This window comes from Aspergillus ibericus (genome assembly GCF_003184845.1).
Source record: "Aspergillus ibericus CBS 121593 unplaced genomic scaffold BO80scaffold_1, whole genome shotgun sequence".
NCBI classification, from domain to species: domain Eukaryota; kingdom Fungi; phylum Ascomycota; class Eurotiomycetes; order Eurotiales; family Aspergillaceae; genus Aspergillus; species Aspergillus ibericus.
Window position 1 is genome coordinate 787,009 of NW_020292099.1, and position 22,631 is coordinate 809,639.

Genomic DNA, 22,631 nt, shown 5'->3' on the forward strand with positions numbered 1-22,631 from the left:
TGTTTCCACAGGGCTGTTTGGCCTTTTCGTTCCCCCCCCCCCCCCTCACTCTCTCCCTCTCCCTCCCCCCTCTTTTTCGATGTCCATGGGGCAAATACACCTTCACAATTAACCACATTTCCCAATCATCTATGGTGTTCAATTGCCTCAATACATACCTATACCCCAGAGTCTTGCTATGGCTCCAGGGCGCTTAGGGGACGGGAACGCGGCGTCGCTGGCTGCTCTCATCGGCGCTCTTGGACCACCTATTTTATTTCCTTCAATTAGCAACGATCCGTCTCTTTTGGCGAGATTCAGAGCCACTAGGCATAGTGCTTGTGCCCTACGTTGCTCAGCTCGCAAGGCTCGTTAGCCAGCCAGAGATGAAGCTTGCACAGAGGGAGGGAGCCTGATACCCTTGCCACTTACCATCCGATCTCTCTTCGTGTATTGTCTTATAGCTGTTTTATTCGCGTTCGAACCTGTTTGTTTAATCCCTTGGTTGTGGTCCTATACGGTGCCTCTATGTCCGCAGCCGCCTATGCCCCTCCCCTTTAATGCCTCTGATACCCAATAATTCCATTTCAAATCCCTCCCACGCTGGACTCGTTCTCCACCCTCTCTCGATGCAGCACAGCGATTCGCGCGTGCAGGTTTACTCGGTGGTTCCGTGTCTTCAGTTATCCTGTCTGACAAAGGCACTGTTTTTTCTTCCCCAAAGGACCCAACAACTTTACGCCCAGATGTCAAATCGTGCCTTTCCTCTGATTTTTTGAACACACCCTCGTATATTTGTGTGGTAATTCTCTTGTTCGCTCTTCTTTCTTTCAGTACCCTCTCGCTTTATTCCCTTCGTCTATGTGGGTTTCACGTTGGCCCTGTTTCTTTCCTGCCTGGATAAGTCAGTAATTTCATTATCATCCTCCTTTATGACCCTCAGTATTTGGTGTTTTTCTCGCCCTCTTCCTGTGCCCTCTCACTTTTCTTGTTTGTGGCTTTCGACTTTTGAACGCTGTCATCTTTTGCTCCTGAGCCCTTTCCTTTTTTCCCTTTCAATCCCCCCCCTTTTTCCCCTCCCGTTTTTGCATTCAATCTTACTCTGCTACCACCTGTGGATCTCCAGAAATTTTCGGAAGCAACTGTTCTTTGGGATGGCACAGCTTAGGCTCTAACCAGTATCGGCATATAATAGGCATCCCTTCACTTGCTACGGGAATTGTTGCATACCAAATTTTTTAGAGATTGTTTTAGCGTACGGGGCTGGGGGAAGGTATGTTGCATCATCTGTTCCTCGGCGGTCCTTGGGCCTATGAACATCAGGTTATCTTCTTCGGGAGCCTTGGCTAATGACGCTTTAAGGCTTCCTATGCTGCTTTCATGAATCTGTTGTATCTACCATGACTTATCCCAATGACACCACCCCCTCGGCTCTATCGGACTCGACCAAGGGAGAGTCCAGTGAAGCCGAGCTACGGGCACCGGAGAAGTTACAACAAACAGGGGTGCCTCGCCCGCAATCAGGTATGTTTGTCGTCCAGATAATTCTGTCTGTAGAGCCTTGGTGGGACTGAAAGTCTGTTCAGTACCGACAACTTCCCACGAAGCCCCTCGACCGGATAATGTACAGCACTATCCTAAGGCGCAGGCCCATATGACACACACTGCACAGAGGGGTGCGCCCTCCTCCCTGAATATGCGGGACATGAGATCATCATTGCCTGGATATCAGTCCCACTCTATACTTTATGAGCAACATCATATTCAGCAGCCATATGTTCCCACGGCTCATCCCCATGGTGTCATATACGCAATGCCTCCGTTGCCATCATATCCTGGGGCGACAATAAGCGCAAATATGACTTACAACACTCCTTTTAACCAGGTTTACGCGCCTTACCTTCAGCAACAACACGAGGATCTGCATATGTCTCATGGTGCCACAGGGTATCAATCCTTGGTACCGCATTCACCCTCTCACTTGAATGTCCATATCCCGGCCCAAGCATCTGTATATGGGCTGAACTATTATTCTCAAACTGCATACACGACGGCGCTAGGACATGGGCCGGGTCCCCCGACTACGCCTTCTTCAGTTCAAATGCAGTTGCGTGTTCAAACCCAGAATATGCAGGGACCAACCATCAAGGTAGCGTCGGGTCTGGGAAAAGAAAATAGACAACGGCGTCTGGATATGGAATACGACGTCTCGAAGACAATCGTAGACGGATCGACTCCCATGAGGCCTATCCCCGTTCAAACCTCTTCGGCGGGTAAGGAAGACTGACTCCGAATGTGTGAGATGCGAACTACGTGTTTTAGATTAACCCTGATGTGCTAGATTCAACCTCGCATTCATCTGTGTCAAGCGCTCCAAGGGGACCACCGCGAAAGCCAAAGCAATCTGGACATGCACTCTGGGTCGGCAACCTTCCCCCTGGTACGAATATCGTTGACCTGAAAGACTACTTTTCTCAGGGTGCCACAAAGGAGCTGGAGAGCGTCTTCCTCATATCTAAGAGCAACTGTGCTTTTATCAATTACAAAACAGAGGCCGCCTGTGCCGCAGCGCTGTCAAGATTCAATGATTCCAGGTTCCATGGGGCGCGTCTTGTCTGTCGGCTACGCCAGGGAATTGTCTCCCCGGGATCCAATTCTGACTCTATCGGTCCCTCTACCCCTATCTTGTACCACGATGGGGAAGCCAAGCAATCAAACACTGAGCTTGAGAGAACCGCTGCAGATGGTAGGCTGTCACGCACTCGGGTTCCTAACAGGTACTTCATAGTCAAAAGCTTGACTGTTGATGACCTCGAACTCAGTCGACAAAGCAACATCTGGGCAACTCAAACACACAACGAAGAACAGCTGAATGATGCTTACGAGGTGAACCCTTTGCTTCCTAGGAACCATTCCCTATCGAAAGTATGTAGCTAACAAGCAACCAGAACGCAGACGATGTCTATCTTATATTTTCCGCCAACAAGTCGGGTGAATATTACGGATACGCCCGTATGATGTCGCCCATACAAGACGACGAGAGTTTGACATTGGAGATGCCTCCACGACTGGACAACATTCCTGAACCTGAGGCTCCAGACGTGACACCCACGCCAGCAACATCCACTGCGCCTGATGGACGAATCATCAACGACACTGCGCGGGGAACTATCTTCTGGGAGGCCGAATCTTCAGAAGATGAGAGCGGTATGAGCAAGGAAAAGGCCATCAACGAAGGAGTGGAAGAACCTACGGAGATTGGAGCTCAATTAATCGGAAAGCCGTTTCGAATTCGGTGGCTCTCGACTACACGGGTCCCCTTTCACCGAACGAGAGGCCTACGGAATCCCTGGAATTCGAACAGAGAAGTCAAGATCGCCCGCGATGGGACAGAGATCGAGCCGGAGGTAGGGTCGAAACTTCTGCAGCTATTCCATGCTCAGCCTCAAGAATAAGACCCAGGCGAGAAGGGGATACATCGTGGTCTAAAAGGGGAGACGGCAGACGGTGACAGGGCCCGGACGGGATGAGAGGAGCCAGCAAAGAGAAACAGGGAGACCCCGAAGAGTAGGGAGGAACATCTGGACAGACATGCCGAGAGACAAGTCGTGGGGCGTCGGAATGGTGAATTCTGAGCTGAGACTGCCCCAAGGGACCTTCCCATCTCACGCGGAGTATGTCAACCGCGGATATGCCTTGGTTGGGGTAAGGGGAGGGGGTAATACCTGCATTGCCAGTCGACGCACCCTTGGGTTTCTGTGAAAGGAAACCCCCCTCCTGAGGACTGTCCATGGACCAGAAGAACACGAATGACTCCTTACTTCGGGGCCGAGGTAAGACAGTATACGTACCTTATCTACTCCGTACCTATATAGATATATACTTTGGACCACGTGTTTAGACACAAGAGAAATAAGAAATACACGCAGATATATACACAGATACATACCTATGCAGAAATACTCCTTTCACACACGACCTCCTCTAGGATAGAAAGAGGAAATCCGCAGCATTTCTACCAGGCGTAGGGAAATCGAGAGGGGGAAACAGCAGATGGTGAAGCTGATTGCCCGATGCATGATACATATCCACATGTGGGGATCGTCAATCAATACCTACCGCAGAGCAGTACGGGTCAGTACCGTATGCGCATAGTACATACAGACCTTGATACATGGGTGGATGATACCATAGCCTCTGTAAGATATCTTTCCTGGTATTGCCGGGTATGTACATGCTTCGTACCTTTTGACCCTTACGGCATAGACACACATCAAGAATGCATCCTGGCCATACATGACATCAACGACCATGGGATGGATCCAGAAAGGCGACTATTTTCCACCCCCGATGGCGGTTTGAGGGAGGATTTCGATGGGGATCAGGAAGTGATTTCCGACCTGGATACCTCGCTCCTGGGGGACTCTCCAGGGGAGTGGTAACTACTAACTGCCCTCTTACCCACGACTCATGAATCATCGACCCCGGATCGTCTGGTCCGGTTCCTCAGCTGCACCCTCCCCAAGAAGGCTAGACCCGTTCTGGCCCACGGTCAACGTCAATCGAGGCTTTTGTGGGGTAGGTTTTGGAGGTCCCAGACTCCCAAGCTGCACTCCTTCCTTCCATCCCCAGAGGCTTCCAGTTAAATGCCCACCTTCCCCCTTTCTTTCATCCTTCTCTCTCCATCCCCTCTCCTTCCACCGCCCGTTGTCCTTCTTCAAGATCCTTGCCGGCTACGGCCTGGCTTTTCTTCTCTTCTGATAATTCTCACAAGCCACGAGCTCCCTTTGTTCACCTCCCTCTTTTTCTTTCCTAACTAGCTCTCACCCACCCCCCCCCACATCCTGCCACCCGCCACACCCTTCAACCCTCCCCAAGAGAAGCCCAGATTCTTCACATACACCTACGTACACCTACCCTAGATATTAGGAATTGGGCCTCTCCATGATTCCCCGGTGAGTTGGGTCCTTGCTATCACCGTTTCCTTCTACCCCTCTGCCCTTCCGTTCCTTCGTTCCCCACTCCTTGCGCAATAGTCAATCACTATCAAAGATGGTCATTGGTTCTTGTTGCTATGTGGACATCCTTACTTGCCCACCTCCTTCTGGGTTTCATTGCCACCGCCACATGGAGATTGATTATCGGAATCTTCGCTGAGTATTTTCCCCGACTGACATCCGCTGCTAGGTCCATCTAGGTATTAATTGGGGATCATTCTGCTGCCTATTCCTCTCCTCTCCCTATCCAAACGGCTATTCGGCTGATGTCATAACCTCTGGCATTGGTCTGAATTGCTTATCAATATTATTCCCAATATCTCAATCAGTTCCTTATCATAGTAACTCCCCCCTGGGCACATCCAATTCACCCTTCCTAGTTGTGTCACTGTCTGGGAAGCTAAATTCCTGACCTGTCCTAAACGTGACTATCGATCACCATCCCATCGACCTCTTGAGACTCCCTGTCTTGCTTGTGATAAATATCCCGAACCATCTATAACCCATTCGTTACCATGTCAAACGACCGCTCAACATCTCCAATTTCTGTGCCACCCCCTTCATCACGCCAGCGTCGAGCATCCCTGGCATCGGGGCTTTCTTTTACAGATTATCTTTCTAGATCGGGCAGTCAAGGGGCTGCAGCCGGCGCTCCGTCTGGCTCCATGGCCAATGCGGCAACCGGTGCTCAGCCCAATCATGGACGACGGCTGTCGATAACTACACTGGGTTTATCTGGTTCTCCGACCCAAACTTCTCCATTTGGACCTCGGCACATTCGACACGGTAGTGTGTCTAGTTCTGTGGGATCCAATTCGGCGAACTTAGAGGAAGCCGTCATGGAAGATAATGAGAATGCCCCTCCAAGCGCTACCCCTAACTCCCCCTTCACGCGGCGCCTCTCCTTTGGGGCACAGGCATTGCGCGATGCCCGTGGGGGGAGTATTGGCAACGGTAGATACCCCTCTCCTACATCTTCGGTGGCTGGTGGGCGACGAACTGTATCGTTGGCTAGCGTACCTCCTGTCTCTAGCCCCCCAAGCTCAATTGCTGCAAGTACAAACAAAGTCTTTCCCCAGAACGATAGTTCTAACGCATCTTGGCGACAATTAGGCGAAGGCTTTAACTGGTCTGAGGCTCTACGGGCCCGGGCTGAGCGAGCACCGTCCTTAGGCGTTGTTTCGCCTAATTTAGCCCAAGCCCAAAATATGGGCCAGCAAGGTCACCACCAGCGGGCTGCATCCATTACCTCAATGGAGCAGCCGGCTCGGGAATTACCAAAGCAGCCCAAGCATAATAAGCCCGACTTCTTCCAGGAGAAAATTCTTAGAGGTGACTTCATGGACTGAGCCGGGAGCGGTCTCTCTTCTCGCCTGGTTCTTCTCTCCATGCTTCTTGCTTTGTTCTCATCTGCTTTTCTCTATGCGTGTCTATCTTTTCTCTTTCCCTTACTGTAAGGTGGAGGTCTAGGGAGGGCACAAGAAGGCTATGAAGGTTCTGATAGAACCTCAAAACGGGAATTACTTGAGAGATATCTTGGGTAAGAAGCCAAATCAGTGCATCTGAGCTGCGTCAATAGTATTGATTATTTTGGTGGTCAGTTACTCAAAAATTGCTTCCAAATACAATACTTTGACATTGTCTGGCAAACCCCTGGAGAGCTTTGTTTTAAGACTCAAATCTATTGCCTTTCTGATGTTTCTTTGCATTTTCCGGGTTCCTCTAGGCTCTCAGCTATTTCTCTTGATTTTCCTTTTCGATATTTGACCTATTTCCTTTGGGCACTGCTGGTCAGAGCCACGTCTGATTTTAACGGTCCCCAAATTGCCTAACTCGTGATATAGTTGAATACTGCTAAATAATTCACACTCCGAAACCTGTTTCATACTGCATACAGGTGTGGATAAGAAACTCTGACAAGCTAGAGATTGGGCTCCGTAAGGGGTACCCTGGAAAGATACTTGAAACTGTACTTTGGACCAAGGGATTGGCTGTATTCAATTGTTCCATGAGGTGATTATCAGGTCCTGCCCTGCGGACGACCTCCAAGACATTGCAGAGCGTCTTAGGAAGCATCTTACCACGCATTTTTTGGGCATCTAGTGAAAGGCATTTCAACAGGCTAAAAGGACCCTATCAAGCACTTTCGAAGGGCTCCGTCAAGCGCTTCGACAGTGCCCTGCTAAATATCTCTTAGAGGGTCATGTTGAACATCGAGAATATCTGTACACAAGTCCGACATACAATCTGAATCCAGGTAAAGATCCAATACAAGCTGATAGTCTGAAGCTGTATTCCAGCAGATCCTAGTCAATAATTTTTAGTGGACACTCCTCTCTTATTTGGTTGGAGTGGTGAATACAGATAAAGATAAAACCAAGTTTAAGCCCTGTCACTTGGCATAAGAAGAAGTAATTCAAAACCTTAATTTTATACCTTTAAATAGAGCTTAGAATTAGCCGAGTCTTAAACCTAACCCAGAGCGTAGAGTTACTTCGCGCTAACATGCTTCGCATATCAAAAGTAAATTGATTACTGTAAAGCCAAGCTGGCTGTACGTACTTCGTCTATCTATTGGTTATATACCACTATTTTTTCCACGTCTGCATCAGCACATGTCTCCATGGTGTAGTGGTTATCACGTGGGTCTCATATCAACCAAAATATGACTTGATGGATTATAAACCATCAGGAAATCCCAAGGCCGGGAGTTCGATCCTCCCTGGGGACAGCTATATATATTTTTTCTTTCTTTTTCTTCTCTTTCCGATTTTTGACTGATTGTGTGTGCATCTTGCTTCTTCTATATAAGATGAGAATAATGGACTGCGGAGTATAGTCATTAATGGTACTCCGCAGGGCCCAATGAATGTTTATCTTAGGTATGATATGAGCTTTTTGTCATGCAAGGGTGTGTGGGGTAGGTTAATAGCCTAGTGGCTTGAAATCTTTGGTTTCTTTCCATTTACATGGCTATACATGTATACAGTCTGTGTGGCATAGGCATTCTCAATGAGCATGGACATGATGTTCTCGATATTTTGGATCCTTAGCTCCTAGGGATTTGATTGGACTTGAGGATAGTGACACCTGATGGTATGACTTGAACACGCAACTTCACGCTCCTTTATGTAGGTGTGGGCGCGCGTCCGGGATCACTGACATACAGAGGATTTATACCACGCCCCCCTTAAGAAGTATACGTGTAGAAATAATCTCATGAGGAATCCTCTCACCCATACTTACTATCAAATTCCAGGTAGATGATAAGCTATACCCTTGAGACTTCTCTCCTTGAATGAGAAGATGCCTCCATATATCCCACAAATGTCTCACAATATGTAATCGGAAATCCCTCGTCAAAACGCAGTGTAACATCATCGTAACACTACTCAACCCCAAGCAAGTTCCCGCACCCACCTTGATGATGAACTTCCTTTTCTGCGTGGATGACCCAACCGTCCTCTAGCCGAGAATGCTCATTGCCCGGGCCCATTCAAAATTAACACACCAAGAGTTCAATGAAAGACAAAAAGAAGGAAGAATTGTACGAACAACTAAAGATAAAGAAAGAGAAGTGTTGTAGTCAGACATAACAGCTAGCCAAACTGCCATTCTTCCTTGCCGCAAGTGGTGCCCGTGGAGTTCAATACGGGATGCCATTTGTCAACAATTGGAATTGGTCGTATCCTTTGGTCGAAACGCTCATGTATGATTTGCGGACAAGCTCCCGCATGTACTCGGCTGCTTCTCTTTCGGTCTTTTCAAGTACAAACCGATCACGGAAGTTCTTCAGCGTATCGGGCTTGAAGCAAGGCAGGCCACTATCAAGCATCAACGACACAATGTGAGACAGTTTAGAACTGTATGGTCTCGAAGCAAGGAATGCCTTCACCACCAGGGATTCAAACCACCGATAAGGCTGCGTGTTGGTAGGACTATAGGAGCCACCGCCGGGGAGACTAAGTCCGCCGCCGGAGCTGTTACCCGCATGCGTCTGCTGGGAACCGCTCATCACAGCAACCATTTCAGAGGTCAACTTGAAGGGGGCTCGCTCAAACCGCACGCCTCCCGGTGCAATATCGAAACAGAACCCGAAGTCGATGTGTATGATGTGACCGGCATCGTCAATCATTATATTTCCGTTATGCCGATCCTTGAATTGTAGGAGATAGGAAATCACAGAGTAAGCGGCCATACTCTTGACGAAATTTGTGCGTGCTTCCTGAAACCGGATCGACTCCTCACCACCGTACTTCGAGATAAAGTAGTCATACAGGCCATTGACTGCCTCACGGCCCAGCATATCGCGCGAAATTGAATTCGGAAGTACATCAATGACGCCGCAACCAGGTGCCGTTGAAGTTACTCGATAAGGGAATACCCACACATCAAGTCCAACGCTCGTGAAGATGCTCCGGAAAGCGGCAATCATCTGCAAAGCCAACATGTCTTGGCGGCAATCGTCACCAACCTTGAAGATGGCTGACTGCCATACTTCATAGGTTTCCTGGCTCCGATTAGGAAGATGGTCACCGAGCTCCTGGGTGGCTTTGTCATCATCCGACGATGCCCTTGTTTTCTGAATCCTGAAAGTCGCCATATAGGGCGCTTTTGCGTGACTTTGGAGCGGTTTGCCGGACTTGCGATCGATTCCAACAACAACACCCTCTGGGTTGCTTGGGAGGTATACACCCACTTCCACCTTGATTTTGCGGAGTTCTTCCTCAATCTTTTCCTTCTTCTCGGCCTTACTTCTTTTGATGTAGGGCCGAAGTTTTCCGGAAATCCCGGTAATTTCATTGAAAAATGAAAACTCCTTTTCATAGAACTCACGCTCCTCATCTGTGAAGCTTGACACTAAAGTATCCATGAATCCGTCCAATGTTGGCTTGAGGGGATCCGGCTATTCAATGCTTGTTAACGAGTTGCATATATGGAGACTATATAATACTCACAATCTGAGAATCCTCATCCTTATAAGAATTGGCTTTCATATTCCATATCACTTGGTGCGCAAACAACTGAGATAACTTGGCTGTCTCCAATATGTAGCGCTCTACATAGCCTAGAGCATCGTATCGCAAGGCTTGGACCAACTGTGGAACGAAGTAGAAGCGAACATCAACGGAATGACTTTCAAGGGCTTTCATCGCATACTGTAGTATGAAAGGATGGTTTCCATAGGCAGGAAGGAAATAAGTCAGGGCTTCAGTGGGATTGACAGGGGCCCAGTATAGAAGATACTGCTTTCATTAGTACTGGGAAACTATCAATAGACGATCAAAATTTGACATACCTTCAGTTGAGTATGGACATCGGCAGGAAGAGTCGACCCAAACAGGGTCTCAAGCGCACTGGACTCATCGATAGCCTTGTCCGGAAAATTAAGCACCAACCAGCGAATGTCGTTCTTCAGCTTCGCAGACGGGAAACGGGTGGAGAGATGTATAGCTAAACCTGGGGCTTCAGCCCATGCAAGGCGTAGTAGATTTGTGGCATCCTAGAGAAGGTGAGAAACAACTCTTGCTCGCGACAGAAACCAAGCTGCTTAGCTACAAGTCAACGCACCTCTGTAAAACTTCTAACCGCGGCTGACTGTGGCATGTGATGTTTCCGGTCTGCCTCCAAGGGGTAAAGCCAGACTCTGAGACGTGATCTTTCGTCTTCCAGAAGAAGCTGGAGAAGCTCCTGCTTTGCCTGAAGCGTCTTGGGGGAGCTACGAATGTGACAAGCAATGCCAGCAACGTCTGCCAGAGCAGAAGCAACATCATTGAGTATTCTGTCTTCGGCCTTGATCTGTAACCGATTGCCTCCAAATGACCATCTGTATACCGCAACTCAGCAAAAGTACTCAGCGCATGCAATTACGTGAAACATACCTGGGCGGATGTTGAAACCAAGTCAAGGCAGCTGACAAGATCTGGTCTTTGAGTTTCCACACGAGGTTCTGATCTGGCAACCGAGAATTCTTTAACACTTTCAAACCGAACAGAACAATGCGAAAATGCAGTTCCCTGGCAAGTGGATGGCAGCTGGCTTGCAGAAAACCCACAGTCGTTTTATCGACCAGACGGCAGAAAAGAGACTGGATTTGGGAGTTACCCAACCGAACGGCAGCAAAGTGACTTTCAAAGAATTGCAAGATCTGGAAATGAGGTGTTAGGGCACTCTGAGCCTTTTGTTGGTTTTTGACCATTAGAGCTTTGTCAGTGGGAAGAAGCTCGATTCTGGTAAACATTGGATCCACATAGCTATGTATTCCCAAATCAGCATCAAGTATGGGCTAAAAGAGATCTTTGCTTACTTGCAAGACGGGTCAAACAACCCCCTTCGACGCTGGATTGATCTTTCCCAAGCCCCAATGACTTCCACCAAGATTTTGGATTCCACCCTTGGGTTCTCATGCATCACACCCAGCCAAAGAGATATGCCAATATCCATCGATTCCTTCGAGAAGAGCTGGAAAGGTACTTGGACTAGGTATTGAGCAAGGGAAGCCGAAGGGTTGCTATCATTGCACAGCAGGCCTGCGGCTCGGCGTAACACATCCCGAACATCAACAATAGAAACAGCGTCGCCTGAATTTATATGTGCGGAGAGTTGGCATAACGTGCTCTCCATGGCTTCACTTGCAGCAAGCTGGGGCTCGGAGAGCACAGAGCCTTTGTGAACTGTTGGCCGCTTCTTAGCTCCAGAGATGTCAAAGTTTGAGGTGATACCAACCGCTGAGCCTAATTGTTCCTTTTTCTGAGCAACCAACACTTGGTGCATATAAAGTCCTGTAATTCTGACGTGTGGAGTATTGGGAAATGAAGTCGGAGGCAACGTTTATCTTACTAAGGCCATGGATGTCGATAGAGCCTGAAAGTTCATATGGAGATCAGTGGATGGTATTGTGGCCAGAAAGTCGAAGAGCTTTGCCTTACCAAGCCGTTGATCACTGTTTGGAATGAGAGAACCCATTTCAAGTGCAAATGAGCGCCCCAGCAAAATGTTGCCATAACCAGCATGATCATCAGAAAGGGACAGATATGTCTTGATCAATCGTATAAGTCATTTGCTTAGACTAGGATAAATAGAACATACCTGAAGCAGCCCTTTGATATCCAGGGGGGCAATATCCATGGCTGCCGCTACCCAGGCCCTGGATCGTTCGAGCAAAACGTCCAATGTCCTTTTTCTAAAATTATAATTATCGGGTAGATCGGCCTTGACCATTCCTGTGGGTGAAGTAAATGAAGGATTCCATTCGAACTCGTCGAGTTCTCCTTCCAGGCATGAACGCCACATGACTGTCAGAAGTTCGAGCAAAGCGAATAGGGAGTGCTTTTCACACAGGGCTGATGGACATTCATTAATGACCTTGTTAGCACAAAGCACGGCCACGTTTTGGACTCTTTCAACGCGGTGGCTGCAGGCAATAAAAAAGCCAGCTAGTTCTCTTGATAGGAACGGAACAGAGAAATCTTCAGACTTCCCGGAGAGCGTGAGTGAGAGGTAGCAAGTCACTATCTTTTCTGCAATTGCACTCATGCAACTAGCCATTTCTGGGGTGGCTAAGACCGGGTCTCGGAAGTAATCAAGGAGCGTGGTACAATTTCCGGATAAAGCACGAAGATTTTCAACCAAGAGCGTAGCGTTGAGAAAAACCACCTGTGGATAACTTAAGCGCTTTATTTCTGCTTCATGACCAGGGAGCTCAGAAATCAGATCGCGCTTTTGCTCCGAAAGGCGTTGCGAGCCCATTCCACGTCTAAGGATTGTATTCAGCTCAACGTCGCTTTCAGTTGCCTCCATACGATCTTCGGAGACAAGGGGTGGTGAGTGCTTCGCGAGCAAGCGCAACTCTTCAAAATGACTTTGGCCGACAGCGGAACGGATGGATATCCCATGGACCGCAATATTAAACCATGCATCGCGGAACAAAGCAGACATATCCTGGTCGTACTCTGCAACCGTTTGTGCATTTCCCAGCTGCCGCCTTTCAGAAGAGACGAGCAAAGCTAGGGGCCTTAAGAGGGGGCTGATTTCGTCAGCTGCGAGAGCAAGCTCCTTCTGCCGCTCCTTTTCGAGATCAGTGGCGTCACCCTTATTCACAACGTTCTCTAACAAGTGAACCAAATATACATTGTACAACGGCGAACTTCTTTTGAGTGTGACGGAGAGATATGCCAATGCACTCTCGACAGCATCAGTAATACTGCTATAGCCCCTGGCGATACCGTCTCGGTATGCTCGGTCGTAGAACTTGAGTAGAAGTTGAAACTCAGCTTGTCCAGTGCTCAGCGATATGGCAGCTGTCTCCGTAATGATAAAAGCATCGATGGCAGCATTCACCTTTCCTATTTTTTGTAGCAACATGGATTGTGCTAAGGCGCTTATTTTCTCGTCATTGCAGCTCGTGGCGATTGTTACAATGGCTCGGACAACATTCTTGTAGGAGAGATTATTTGCTTCGCCGTCAGCTGTGAAAGAAACCACACTGCCAGTTCTCATCGTTGAAAACGGGAGAGATGCACCACCATGAGCTGCAGTATCTCCCAGCAGATGGCTTTGATACGATTTGTCGGTGCTTGATCCGGAGCTCAGAACATTCCCCAATGAGTAGAGAGTAGTGATAACGGCGTCTTGGGAAAGAACACCAAGAATTTGTGCAAGGCATTTCCCAGCAACGAAGCCAGTACAACCGGTCGGCGCACCACCCTCGATAATAAATCTTAGGAGAGAGCGGCATCCCGAGGAGGCGACGCTTACAGAAATTCGTGAAATGATCGCCATGCTCCTCAGAGCAGCGGTTGCTAAATCCGCACAAGCCATTTGGTTCGGGTCCATAAGTGTATCCTCTAACCATGAAAGGAACTCATCCTTGTTCGTCGTATCCTCACACACAATGATGCAGTTAAGATATCCGACTAACGCCAGAGCTTTCATGGAAAACGCAAGCCGCTGCTGCCAAGGGGAGCCAAGTTGCAGATAATCCGAGCCATCTTCCAGGAGCTGAATTTCATCAGCGATGATGGCTGTCACGCGATCAATGAGAGCAATCTCAGCGTCGCTGGGACTCCTAGCGATTCCCGTGCAGTTCAGGCAGCCGCGGAAGAATTCGTCATTTGATAAGCCACGTGCCCCGGCCATAGATGTAGCACATGACTTGACAAATCGAATACATCCCTCTTGTAGCAGCATGGCCCCTAAAGGACGCCCATCAGCATCGTAACGGCGGGTATATTTTCTCCACTCTCTAAGCAGATTTTCGGGCAAGGTGGCATTCCGCACAGTTGACGAGGCAGTCTCCACAGCTACCAAAAACTGTTCACAGAGCATCGACCGCAAGTTATTGACTAATTGTAGTTTCTCACTGGCGGACCAGAATGAAGTAAACTCGGCCGAAGCTCCCAAGAAGCCAACGAGAGAGACGGATATTGACAACACGCCAACGGACTCAAATCCAGCATCACGCCTATTTGTTCCCGAATGGTAGCGATCAAGAGGTGCCACTGCTTTAATGGCCTCGGCACAATTGTATAAATATCCGTTGAGAGCACCCAGCACGGTATTACGTAGCGATGGGTAGCTCGAACCCAGCGAGAGGAGAGCCAGTGCAAGATGATGAGTAAGATTCTCCCAAGGGGACGGTTTCACATTATGCAGGAAGGGGGAAGGGCGGAAGAGTTGACTATGAGACTCGGGAAGGTACTGAGACAACAGCGAAGCTAGTCTTGAGGCATGCTCGATTTTGACCACTGAAGGAGATGCTTTACATAGAGCAGTGAGTACATCGAGCTCCCTCATGCCCTTTCAAGGTTAGTATTGGGGTTTATCACAAGAGGCTGGAGTAAGAATAGAAGCAAACGAACCATAGGCACCCGTGATGTAGGGGCTTGGGTATGTAAGATACCATTGAGGGTGTTGTCCGACTGATAAGCCGGGGGTAGCGTCTGCTGAACGAGACGTGCAATATCAGAGTCGCTGCCGCATTCTGGTCTCCTGACCGCTAATGCTGCAAGCTTATCCAAAGCGGAGGCTCTAATGGTCGAGGGGCTACATTTTCATTAGCACAAATCTATTCCTAGGAACTTGTAGCTCGCTTACTCATCCATGGTGGGAGACCTCTTCTCCTACCTAATATGAACCGTGTTAATATGCCGATTATGCTGCGTAAATTCTAGTTTGTTCTCCGTAAGGCGATGTTAAATGCCTCCTGTCTCCTGAAGGTAGTTAGCCCCTTATCGTAGATTATGCGTCTTAGCTTTCACTAGGCGGCTCCGGGGTTCGCACGGAGTACCTCGGCACGGCGGACACGTGGGCCTCGAACCTCTTCGGTGGCCAGGGTTGCTTATATTTTACACCGCATCTCGTTGAAGGCGAGATTGCGGTGGTGATACTTGCCCCCTTTGAAGATCAAAGACTTCAAAAGACGAAGATGTGACATAATGTCATCCGTGTTGCAGTCGGTCGCTAGTGATTCCCCTCGCCCTCGTCGTTGTGGACGTTCTATGTGTTCAATCACTCTTTCTGTTTGCTTGTTTCTGTCAAACTATGTTTGTGTACATAGAACTCATTTTACTCTCATTTGTCAGTCAGATACTACTATGTACTATGTATAAGTACTAGTAGTGGGGTGATCAAATTATTTCGTACGGCGTAGTGAGCATTGTTCCATCTAGTGATGATATTGTCACACTCATGACGTGACAAACTGACCACGAAGAGTCTCTAATGTGTTCATATGTGGCCAGGTGCCCCTCAATGAAGTCGATTCAAAGTGATTTAAATTTCATGTAAGTCACGGGAATACGATGTGCAAAGGGGGAGTACTAGATCGAAAGCGGTGACGGTATTAACTATTCTAGATCGATGATGACCTAAATGCTAAATAGTGGGTAGTTAACCGGTAGCTTTGACTCGATGCGTTCTGAGCTGGAAGCACCGTGGACCACACTCACGGATGACCAAACTTTCTGTACGTCGCAGCCTTGCCTTGTTCCTACCATAGATCAATCACTTGTCGTTAGTTTTCCTCATTTGGTCCTTCCAACCTCTTTCTTTGTTTCCCTTTGCCTTCTTTTTGCCCCTTTGACTTGCTCTTTCTCATCTTTCCAGCGACCGATCTTGTTTTGACTTACATTCAATGATTGAGCTTTGGCCTACCTTCTCCGGAATACAGAAAGAACCGAAAGTCTCTAAGGCTTCCGCACACTGAGTGCTGCTCTGAATACTGAGAAAGGAAAACCAAGCTCAGTTTGTGACGGTTGGCATAATAGGATGTGAACAGACAACACAATGACACCGCAGAACGAGAAAAGCTCCCTCAAGCGTGTCAGGGTATGCATTTGTCTTAGTATCTCTCTTTATGGGACTGACGATGGATGAATATGTAGGCAACCGCAGATAATGATTCGCAATATCTCAAAAAGCCACGGCGCTCCGAGAGGATCAATTCCCAAAGCAAATCACAAGCCTTAGACAACCAGTCGTATCTGCCCACACCATTGACTCAACGAGAATCGACTGCTACAGACATCGGAAAGGAGTCACCTGCTCCACCCAACGAATCCAGCCAGGTCTTGCACCAACGTACGCCCTCTATTTCAGAACCCCTGCAAGCCAGTCCTTCACCTCCAGGTGATACTCAAGCTCTTTCCCAGTTTGTCTATCCGCCCAGAGCATTTGCGGATGAAGTCGAAGACGAAGCTGCAGAAGGGGTCTGGGGTTATTTAATCCCACTTGATGACAAGGTTCGACACGCTTTAGTATTGAGGAAACGTGGGAGTTGTGAAGAGCGCGAATATGCAGAACCCACAACTAGGTCCAAAAAGGGAGCCTCGAAAAAAAGTACAGAATCAATACGCGGAGGTCATTCTCAGTCACCGGGGGGCTATCTGATAGGTCGACATCATGAATGCGGTAGGTATTTATACCTGATTCTCTTGGATAGGCATCTAACGAAACTTTAAGATCTGGTGATTGATATCCCTACTGTGTCGAATCGCCATTTCTTGATATTCCCGGAGAGCAGAAAGGGGGATTCCGTCGCAGTTCTAAAGGATTCGTCCATCAATGGTACTTTCGTCAACGATGCAATTGTGGGCCGAAACAAGCAACGTGATCTTGAGGATGGTGATGAAGTCACTATCTTGAATGAAGCACGATTTGTTTTCAGATACCCCCGGACTAGAGACACAAATCGATTCCACCAGCAATACAGAGTTCTCCAAACACTTGGAAAAGGACACTTTGCCACAGTCTACCTCTGCGTAGAACGGGCCACAGGAACTCGATATGCCGTGAAAGTGTTTGAAAAGCGGTCCGGCGATTCACAGCGCTCACAAATCGATACCATGCAGCAGGAAATTGGTGTTTTGATGGGAGTTAGTCATCCGAACTTGCTCTGTCTCAAGGATACATTTGACGAAAGCGATGGTGTATACCTTGTTCTGGAGCTTGCCCCAGAAGGCGAATTGTTTAGCCTGATTGTTAGCGAAACAAAACTCTCAGAAAGTGACACCCGCCATATCTTTCTTCAACTGTTTGAAGGACTGAAGTATTTGGTATGTTCATACCGCTTCCTACGTTATCCTTCTTTCCATCGACAATGACATCTAAAGTGAAGGACTAGCATGAACGAGACATTGTTCACCGAGACATAAAACCCGAGAATATTCTTGTCACAGACAAGAGTTTGACTGTGAAACTTGCGGATTTTGGATTAGCCAAGATTATTGGTGAAGATTCATTCACAACAACATTGTATGCTCTATCACCTGGAATAACTTGGATACTATTACTAACAGGTGTTTACTATAAGATGTGGGACACCGAGCTGTGAGTCACCTACATCCCCTGTGAACTAAAAAGATGATGCTCATTTTGTAGATGTTGCACCAGAGATTCTGGAAGGGTCACATCGCCGGAAATACACAAAAGCTGTGGATGTTTGGTCACTTGGAGTTGTTCTATACATATGCCTTTGTGGTTTTCCCCCGTTCTCGGACGAACTATATACACCTGAACGTCCCTTCACTCTAGCGCAGCAGATAAAACACGGGCGCTTCGATTATCCATCTCCCTATTGGGATACTGTGAGCGATCCGGCATTGGATCTGATAGACCGAATGCTTACGATTAATGTCAACGATCGAATCACGGTGGATGGATGCTTGGAACACCCATGGGTCACAGGAAATTACCCTAGTGTTTATGACAGCACAGATGGCTTGACTGGCGCCTTAGGGAAGTTGGACTTCTCAAAAAGGAAACTAGCACGCGAGCGAACGCTTCTCAGCCACATCAACAATGTCCTCTATAGTGAACACGAGCAGGAAAGCGGTGCTGCTGTCAAGGTCTTCCACAAGAGTGATACCGGAAAGCGTGTCAACCACCCAGCAAGAATTATGCAGGAGTGTGAAGCATCCCCAAGTGAGAATAGTGCTCCTAAAGACTTTCTCAATCTTGGGGAACGGGGTGATCCAGTCCTGTTTGACTGCAAATCGGCGAATGGCCATAGATGACAAAGAGCTTGTCACGCGCACCCTTCTGATTTGATGAGGCCATCGGATTGATGTGAACTGTCGGGAACATGCCGGTATTCTTGAGTTTAGTTCTGGAGACCGATTTAGACTCGTCAAGGGTTGAATGTGGCATGTGCGTGTTACGTATCCTCGAGGGCATAAGTACGGAGTTGTTAGGCCTACTATTATCTAATACTTTCAAAGCGACGGATTGAGCAGGCATCCTATTGCTTACATATATAGCCCTGATTTCTCTTGAACCTTAGCATACAAAACTTGCCCGGCTTGCTGGGCTGTACAATAAATAAGCCCCCCATAAGCGGTCCTTTCTAGCCATTTCTTAAGGTAAAGGTAAATCAAAACATTGGTACCCTCACACACACACCAGTAATAGGTAAGTAGTAGTATCTAGGAGGAACGGAGTAGTAGCAGACTGTACTGTACGGCCTCCGGAGACGTACTCCGTTTCAGGGGCAGAATGGACCTGGTTCCACTAAGGAACGGCATACTATTAGGCGGAGAACGGTGCACGGAGCAGTAGTACCTTACAGGATTTCTTGGTACGCCCAAAACTGCGAGCGGGTCGAGGCCACTTTACTAAGGACGCTCACTCACTGGCGCTGTCATTTTTCTCCCTTGTCCCTTCTCTCCTCGAACGCGTATATGCGTATCTCTGCGCCACTGAAAGCAAGAAACAGGTATCTGTCGCGTATCTCTAACGCCGACTGCATGTGTCACTCTTCCTTGTGAACAACAACCCCCCCCCGTCGGAGCGTTGCGATCGATTTTGATCCCGTTATTGCGCTACAATGGGCTTTCTCGCAGTCATTCTCGACAGCCTCTGCGAGCGCTACTCGGATAGCTCAGTTGTTGTACTTTGTGGTATTGGATTTCTATCTCTGCTTGCCGTATCTGTTATCGTCAATGTCTTTAGACAGCTTGTTTTCAAGAACCCCAATGAGCCCCCTATGGTATTTCACTGGTTCCCTTTCATAGGTAGCACCATCAGCTATGGCATGGACCCCTATAAGTTCTTCTTTGATTGTCGTGCGAAGGTATGTCTCGACTTTTCCTCGCATTTTAACCCGCCTCTTACGTTTCGCTAATTCATTCCATATGCAGTACGGCGATATCTTTACCTTTGTTCTCCTCGGCAAGAAGACAACAGTTTACCTAGGCACCAGGGGCAATGACTTCATTTTGAATGGAAAATTGCGCGATGTTTGTGCCGAAGAAGTTTACTCTCCACTTACTACACCTGTATTTGGCCGCCATGTTGTCTATGACTGCCCGAATGCCAAACTTATGGAGCAGAAGAAGGTAAGCTCGTGTGCCAGGAGAGTCACGGACATGTGTGTTGATGGAGATAGTTTGTCAAATTTGGTCTGACATCTGACGCGCTGCGTTCGTATGTGCGTTTGATCACGGATGAGGTGGAAGATTTTGTCGAGAACTCCGCAGCCTTCAAAGGGCCCAATGGCGTTTTGGATGTCTGTAAAACAATCGCCGAAATCACCATATACACGGCCTCTCGTTCCCTTCAAGGAAAGGAAGTTCGCAGCAGATTCGATTCTACCTTCGCTGAATTGTACCATGACCTTGACATGGGGTTTGCGCCTATCAATTTCATGCTTCCCTGGGCACCTCTTCCCCACAACCGGAAACGTGATGCTGCGCAGCGGAAGATGACCGAAACGTATATGGAGATTATCAAGGAGCGTCGCATGGCTGGTAATAATAAGGATTCTGAAGATATGGTTTGGAACCTTATGTCCTGCGCATATAAGGATGGCACCCCGGTTCCTGATGAGGAAATCGCACATATGATGATCGCCTTGCTTATGGCCGGCCAGCATTCTTCGTCGTCGACAGCTTCATGGATTGTTTTGCACCTTGCAAGGAATCCGGAAATCATGGAGGAGTTGTATGCCGAACAGATTCGTGTGCTTGGTTCCGACCTACCCCCTCTGACTTACGAAAACCTGCAAAAGCTCGACCTGCATGGTAAAGTTATTAAAGAAACACTACGCATTCATGCACCAATCCATTCAATAATCCGCGCAGTCAAAAACCCAATGCCCGTGGATGGTACTTCATACGTTATTCCAACTACGCATAATGTTCTTTCATCGCCTGGTGTTACTGCAAGATCAGAGGAATATTTCCCCAACCCTCTCAAATGGAACCCCCACCGCTGGGATGAGACAATTGCAGTCAACGCAGAAGAAGAAGAAAAAATCGATTATGGGTACGGCCTTGTCAGCAAAGGTACTAATAGCCCATACCTTCCATTTGGTGCTGGGCGCCACAGATGTATCGGTGAACAATTTGCCTATGTGCAACTTGGAGCAATCACTGCGGCCTTGGTTAGGATGTTTAAGTTCCAGAATCTGCCAAATGTTAAGGATATCCCAGAAACAGACTATTCAGTAGGCTACCCCTGCCCCACAATGTGTTCGGCTATCGTTCGATGGTGTTTATGACTGACCAATGCTAGTCCCTTTTCTCCAAACCTGCTGGCAAGTCAACTATACAGTTTGAGAGACGCATCCGTACAACCAAATCATGACACCCTGCCACTTACTGCATGAGGCACGCATCTATTTGATGAATAAGTCTTCTAGGACCCTGTTTATTACAATGGGAATGGTCATTAAACGACCGTTTCTTTGCTTCCATTTTGTTTCACTCAAGGCTTTATTGCTTGTATTCTATATCACATATAATGGCTGCTTGTACAGTATATCAATCCATTGTAATGATTTTGGGCCTGGCTATATCTGAAGTCTGCTTGCGTAGTGACTATATTCTTCGTTATGCAACAGGGAGGAGCCCTGAGACTATACTTTTCTTTACGATAATGGTGACCGGCGTTGCACGCACGAACTTGTTTGTTATGCTGACCACCTCATACTTTGATGATATAGAGACTACGAATATTGGAACAAGAACAGTCGATGTTTCAAAAATATAGTACATTTGAGGTAATTCAACATTGGCGCCCCGTTTGAGATACAGTAGGAGTAAACAAGTAATGTATAGGCACTGCATCCTATAGATCTAGATGCCCTTCTTCCTCTCTTCGCTTCGCTTCTTGGCCCTGACTTCAGCACGTCGCCTTTCACCACCGTCCACTTTGTGGCCAAGCTTGTCTTCCCACATACCCTCCTCAACCTTAATCAGGGCTGCACGACCATTTGAGCCTTTAAGCGGTTGAAGAAATGGACCGCTAATAATTGAGCCGTTGATGATCTTCATGTGCGCAAACTTCTTCGGGGTTTTTGTTGGGTCATGGGTGTAGTTGGTAGCATCTGGTGAGATGTTGACGACGACTCGTTTCATCCCGGGTGTCAACGTAGCCGAGGAATTCACAGAACGCGAGCTTTCATTTTTTGAGATTGTATCTTTAAGCTCGAGCGGAACTTCAACAATTCGGAGCTGCGCAACGCCATCGACCACGTTTTCCAGGTCTCCACCGGGGCCATAGATCCCCTTCCTGAACTTCTCCCTCTTGCGAAGCAAATATCGCCGCTGACGTGCAGGCTCAATTCCCAATTCCCGAAGTTCGGTGGAACTTAGAGTAAAAAGCTCATCCCAGGAAGGCAGCTTGCTCGCATGTTTGGACATACCACGGCCGATTAGTGTAAGAAAGGTTTGGACGTCAGGAACAAAGGGTGTTGGCGACGGCGGAGAAGGGGCGGGTGCACCTTTATGAACCGTCCGTATGAACTGTTTGCTGATGGTCAAAGATCGGAGCACTTGCAAGGACAAGCGGTGCGAATTGCGTGTTGCCATGGTTATTCCTGCAACTTCTCGGGATGGCCGATGTCGTATCCGAGCCGGCGTTTAGACTTTATCAGAGGTTCTGTCGAAAGAACAGGAAATATCGGGGATGAAGAATTAAAGGATATATCTAGCCCCTTCCCCGTCGTTGGGAATCGTCACTTTGACAGCGTAGTAGAGTTTAGTTATCTTGCTCGGTCCGGACCATCCTCGAGAAATTTCGGCGATATGAACAGTCCCGGGATCAACAAAACTCCGAACTTTAATTGATGCGACGTTCCTCGTAACATGTCGGCCAGCCAGTCCAACATCCTTCAGTTGTTCATGTTCACCGGCCACCGGTTACTATAACCTGATA

The 22,631-nt window shown here is 48.0% G+C and overlaps 7 protein-coding genes and 1 non-coding gene across 8 annotated transcripts; 6 read left to right on the forward strand and 2 right to left on the reverse strand.

Moving 5' to 3' along the window:
* The first annotated feature begins 1,130 nt into the window (after window positions 1-1,130).
* Window positions 1,131-3,922, forward strand: BO80DRAFT_420565 (putative YT521-B-like splicing factor). The gene is made up of 5 exons (XM_025718396.1): window positions 1,131-1,252; window positions 1,342-1,503; window positions 1,566-2,252; window positions 2,321-2,865; window positions 2,928-3,922. Exons 2-5 carry the CDS (start codon window positions 1,380-1,382, stop codon window positions 3,432-3,434), a joined length of 1,863 nt encoding a protein of 620 aa, XP_025580606.1. The 5' UTR covers window positions 1,131-1,252; window positions 1,342-1,379; the 3' UTR covers window positions 3,435-3,922.
* Window positions 3,923-5,491: 1,569 nt separating this feature from the next.
* On the forward strand, window positions 5,492-6,325 carry BO80DRAFT_489795 (uncharacterized protein; the record flags this gene model as incomplete). Its single annotated transcript, XM_025723608.1, has 1 exon — window positions 5,492-6,325. One exon carries the CDS (start codon window positions 5,492-5,494, stop codon window positions 6,323-6,325), a length of 834 nt encoding a protein of 277 aa, XP_025580607.1.
* A 1,268-nt stretch (window positions 6,326-7,593) lies between these two features.
* On the forward strand, window positions 7,594-7,707 carry BO80DRAFT_t10. The gene has a single exon. It is a non-coding gene; the product is annotated as a tRNA-Met (tRNA).
* Window positions 7,708-8,489: 782 nt separating this feature from the next.
* Window positions 8,490-15,261, reverse strand: stt4 (1-phosphatidylinositol 4-kinase STT4). Its single transcript, XM_025724676.1, has 11 exons — window positions 15,072-15,261; window positions 14,837-15,020; window positions 12,066-14,774; window positions 11,906-12,014; window positions 11,703-11,840; window positions 11,284-11,650; window positions 10,859-11,230; window positions 10,548-10,803; window positions 10,276-10,479; window positions 9,935-10,222; window positions 8,490-9,882 (listed from the first exon to the last, which is right to left on the reverse strand). The coding sequence occupies exons 1-11, from the start codon at window positions 15,077-15,079 to the stop codon at window positions 8,623-8,625; spliced, it is 5,895 nt and encodes a 1,964-aa protein (XP_025580608.1). The 5' UTR covers window positions 15,080-15,261; the 3' UTR covers window positions 8,490-8,622.
* A 440-nt stretch (window positions 15,262-15,701) lies between these two features.
* BO80DRAFT_6667 (uncharacterized protein) lies at window positions 15,702-16,181 on the forward strand. The gene is made up of 2 exons (XM_025724690.1): window positions 15,702-15,760; window positions 15,833-16,181. Exon 2 carries the CDS (start codon window positions 15,888-15,890, stop codon window positions 16,098-16,100), a length of 213 nt encoding a protein of 70 aa, XP_025580609.1. The 5' UTR covers window positions 15,702-15,760; window positions 15,833-15,887; the 3' UTR covers window positions 16,101-16,181.
* An 81-nt stretch (window positions 16,182-16,262) lies between these two features.
* BO80DRAFT_343711 (CAMK family serine/threonine-protein kinase) lies at window positions 16,263-18,490 on the forward strand (the record flags this gene model as incomplete). Its single annotated transcript, XM_025715241.1, has 6 exons — window positions 16,263-16,304; window positions 16,361-16,886; window positions 16,938-17,530; window positions 17,599-17,729; window positions 17,788-17,804; window positions 17,856-18,490. The coding sequence occupies 6 exons, from the start codon at window positions 16,263-16,265 to the stop codon at window positions 18,488-18,490; spliced, it is 1,944 nt and encodes a 647-aa protein (XP_025580610.1).
* A 565-nt stretch (window positions 18,491-19,055) lies between these two features.
* On the forward strand, window positions 19,056-21,265 carry BO80DRAFT_420573 (cytochrome P450). The gene is made up of 4 exons (XM_025718397.1): window positions 19,056-19,545; window positions 19,613-19,810; window positions 19,861-20,919; window positions 20,988-21,265. Exons 1-4 carry the CDS (start codon window positions 19,300-19,302, stop codon window positions 21,057-21,059), a joined length of 1,575 nt encoding a protein of 524 aa, XP_025580611.1. The 5' UTR covers window positions 19,056-19,299; the 3' UTR covers window positions 21,060-21,265.
* A 169-nt stretch (window positions 21,266-21,434) lies between these two features.
* BO80DRAFT_420574 (mitochondrial 37S ribosomal protein mS41) lies at window positions 21,435-22,465 on the reverse strand. The gene has a single exon (XM_025718398.1). The coding sequence runs from the start codon at window positions 22,283-22,285 to the stop codon at window positions 21,551-21,553; it is 735 nt and encodes a 244-aa protein (XP_025580612.1). The 5' UTR covers window positions 22,286-22,465; the 3' UTR covers window positions 21,435-21,550.
* Between the last annotated feature and the right edge of the window lie 166 nt (window positions 22,466-22,631).

What these genes read in the sequence shown, in the direction of transcription:
- BO80DRAFT_420573 (XM_025718397.1), top strand. Translation starts at nt 19,300, where the DNA reads ATGGGCTTTCTCGCAGTCATTCTCGACAGCCTCTGCGAGCGCTACTCG. An exon ending in TCTTTGATTGTCGTGCGAAG is followed by an intron (nt 19,546 to 19,612) that starts GTATGTCTCGAC and finishes TTCCATATGCAG; the next exon opens with TACGGCGATATCTTTACCTT. An exon ending in AACTTATGGAGCAGAAGAAG is followed by an intron (nt 19,811 to 19,860) that starts GTAAGCTCGTGT and finishes TGATGGAGATAG; the next exon opens with TTTGTCAAATTTGGTCTGAC.
- BO80DRAFT_420574 (XM_025718398.1), bottom strand. Translation starts at nt 22,285, where the DNA reads ATGGCAACACGCAATTCGCACCGCTTGTCCTTGCAAGTGCTCCGATCT.
- BO80DRAFT_420565 (XM_025718396.1), top strand. Translation starts at nt 1,380, where the DNA reads ATGACTTATCCCAATGACACCACCCCCTCGGCTCTATCGGACTCGACC. An exon ending in GGTGCCTCGCCCGCAATCAG is followed by an intron (nt 1,504 to 1,565) that starts GTATGTTTGTCG and finishes AAGTCTGTTCAG; the next exon opens with TACCGACAACTTCCCACGAA. An exon ending in AGCTGAATGATGCTTACGAG is followed by an intron (nt 2,866 to 2,927) that starts GTGAACCCTTTG and finishes ACAAGCAACCAG; the next exon opens with AACGCAGACGATGTCTATCT.
- BO80DRAFT_6667 (XM_025724690.1), top strand. Translation starts at nt 15,888, where the DNA reads ATGCGTTCTGAGCTGGAAGCACCGTGGACCACACTCACGGATGACCAA.
- stt4 (XM_025724676.1), bottom strand. An exon ending in CTACATCACGGGTGCCTATG is followed by an intron (nt 14,775 to 14,836) that starts GTTCGTTTGCTT and finishes TAACCTTGAAAG; the next exon opens with GGCATGAGGGAGCTCGATGT. An exon ending in AGGAACAATTAGGCTCAGCG is followed by an intron (nt 11,651 to 11,702) that starts GTTGGTATCACC and finishes AGCGGCCAACAG; the next exon opens with TTCACAAAGGCTCTGTGCTC.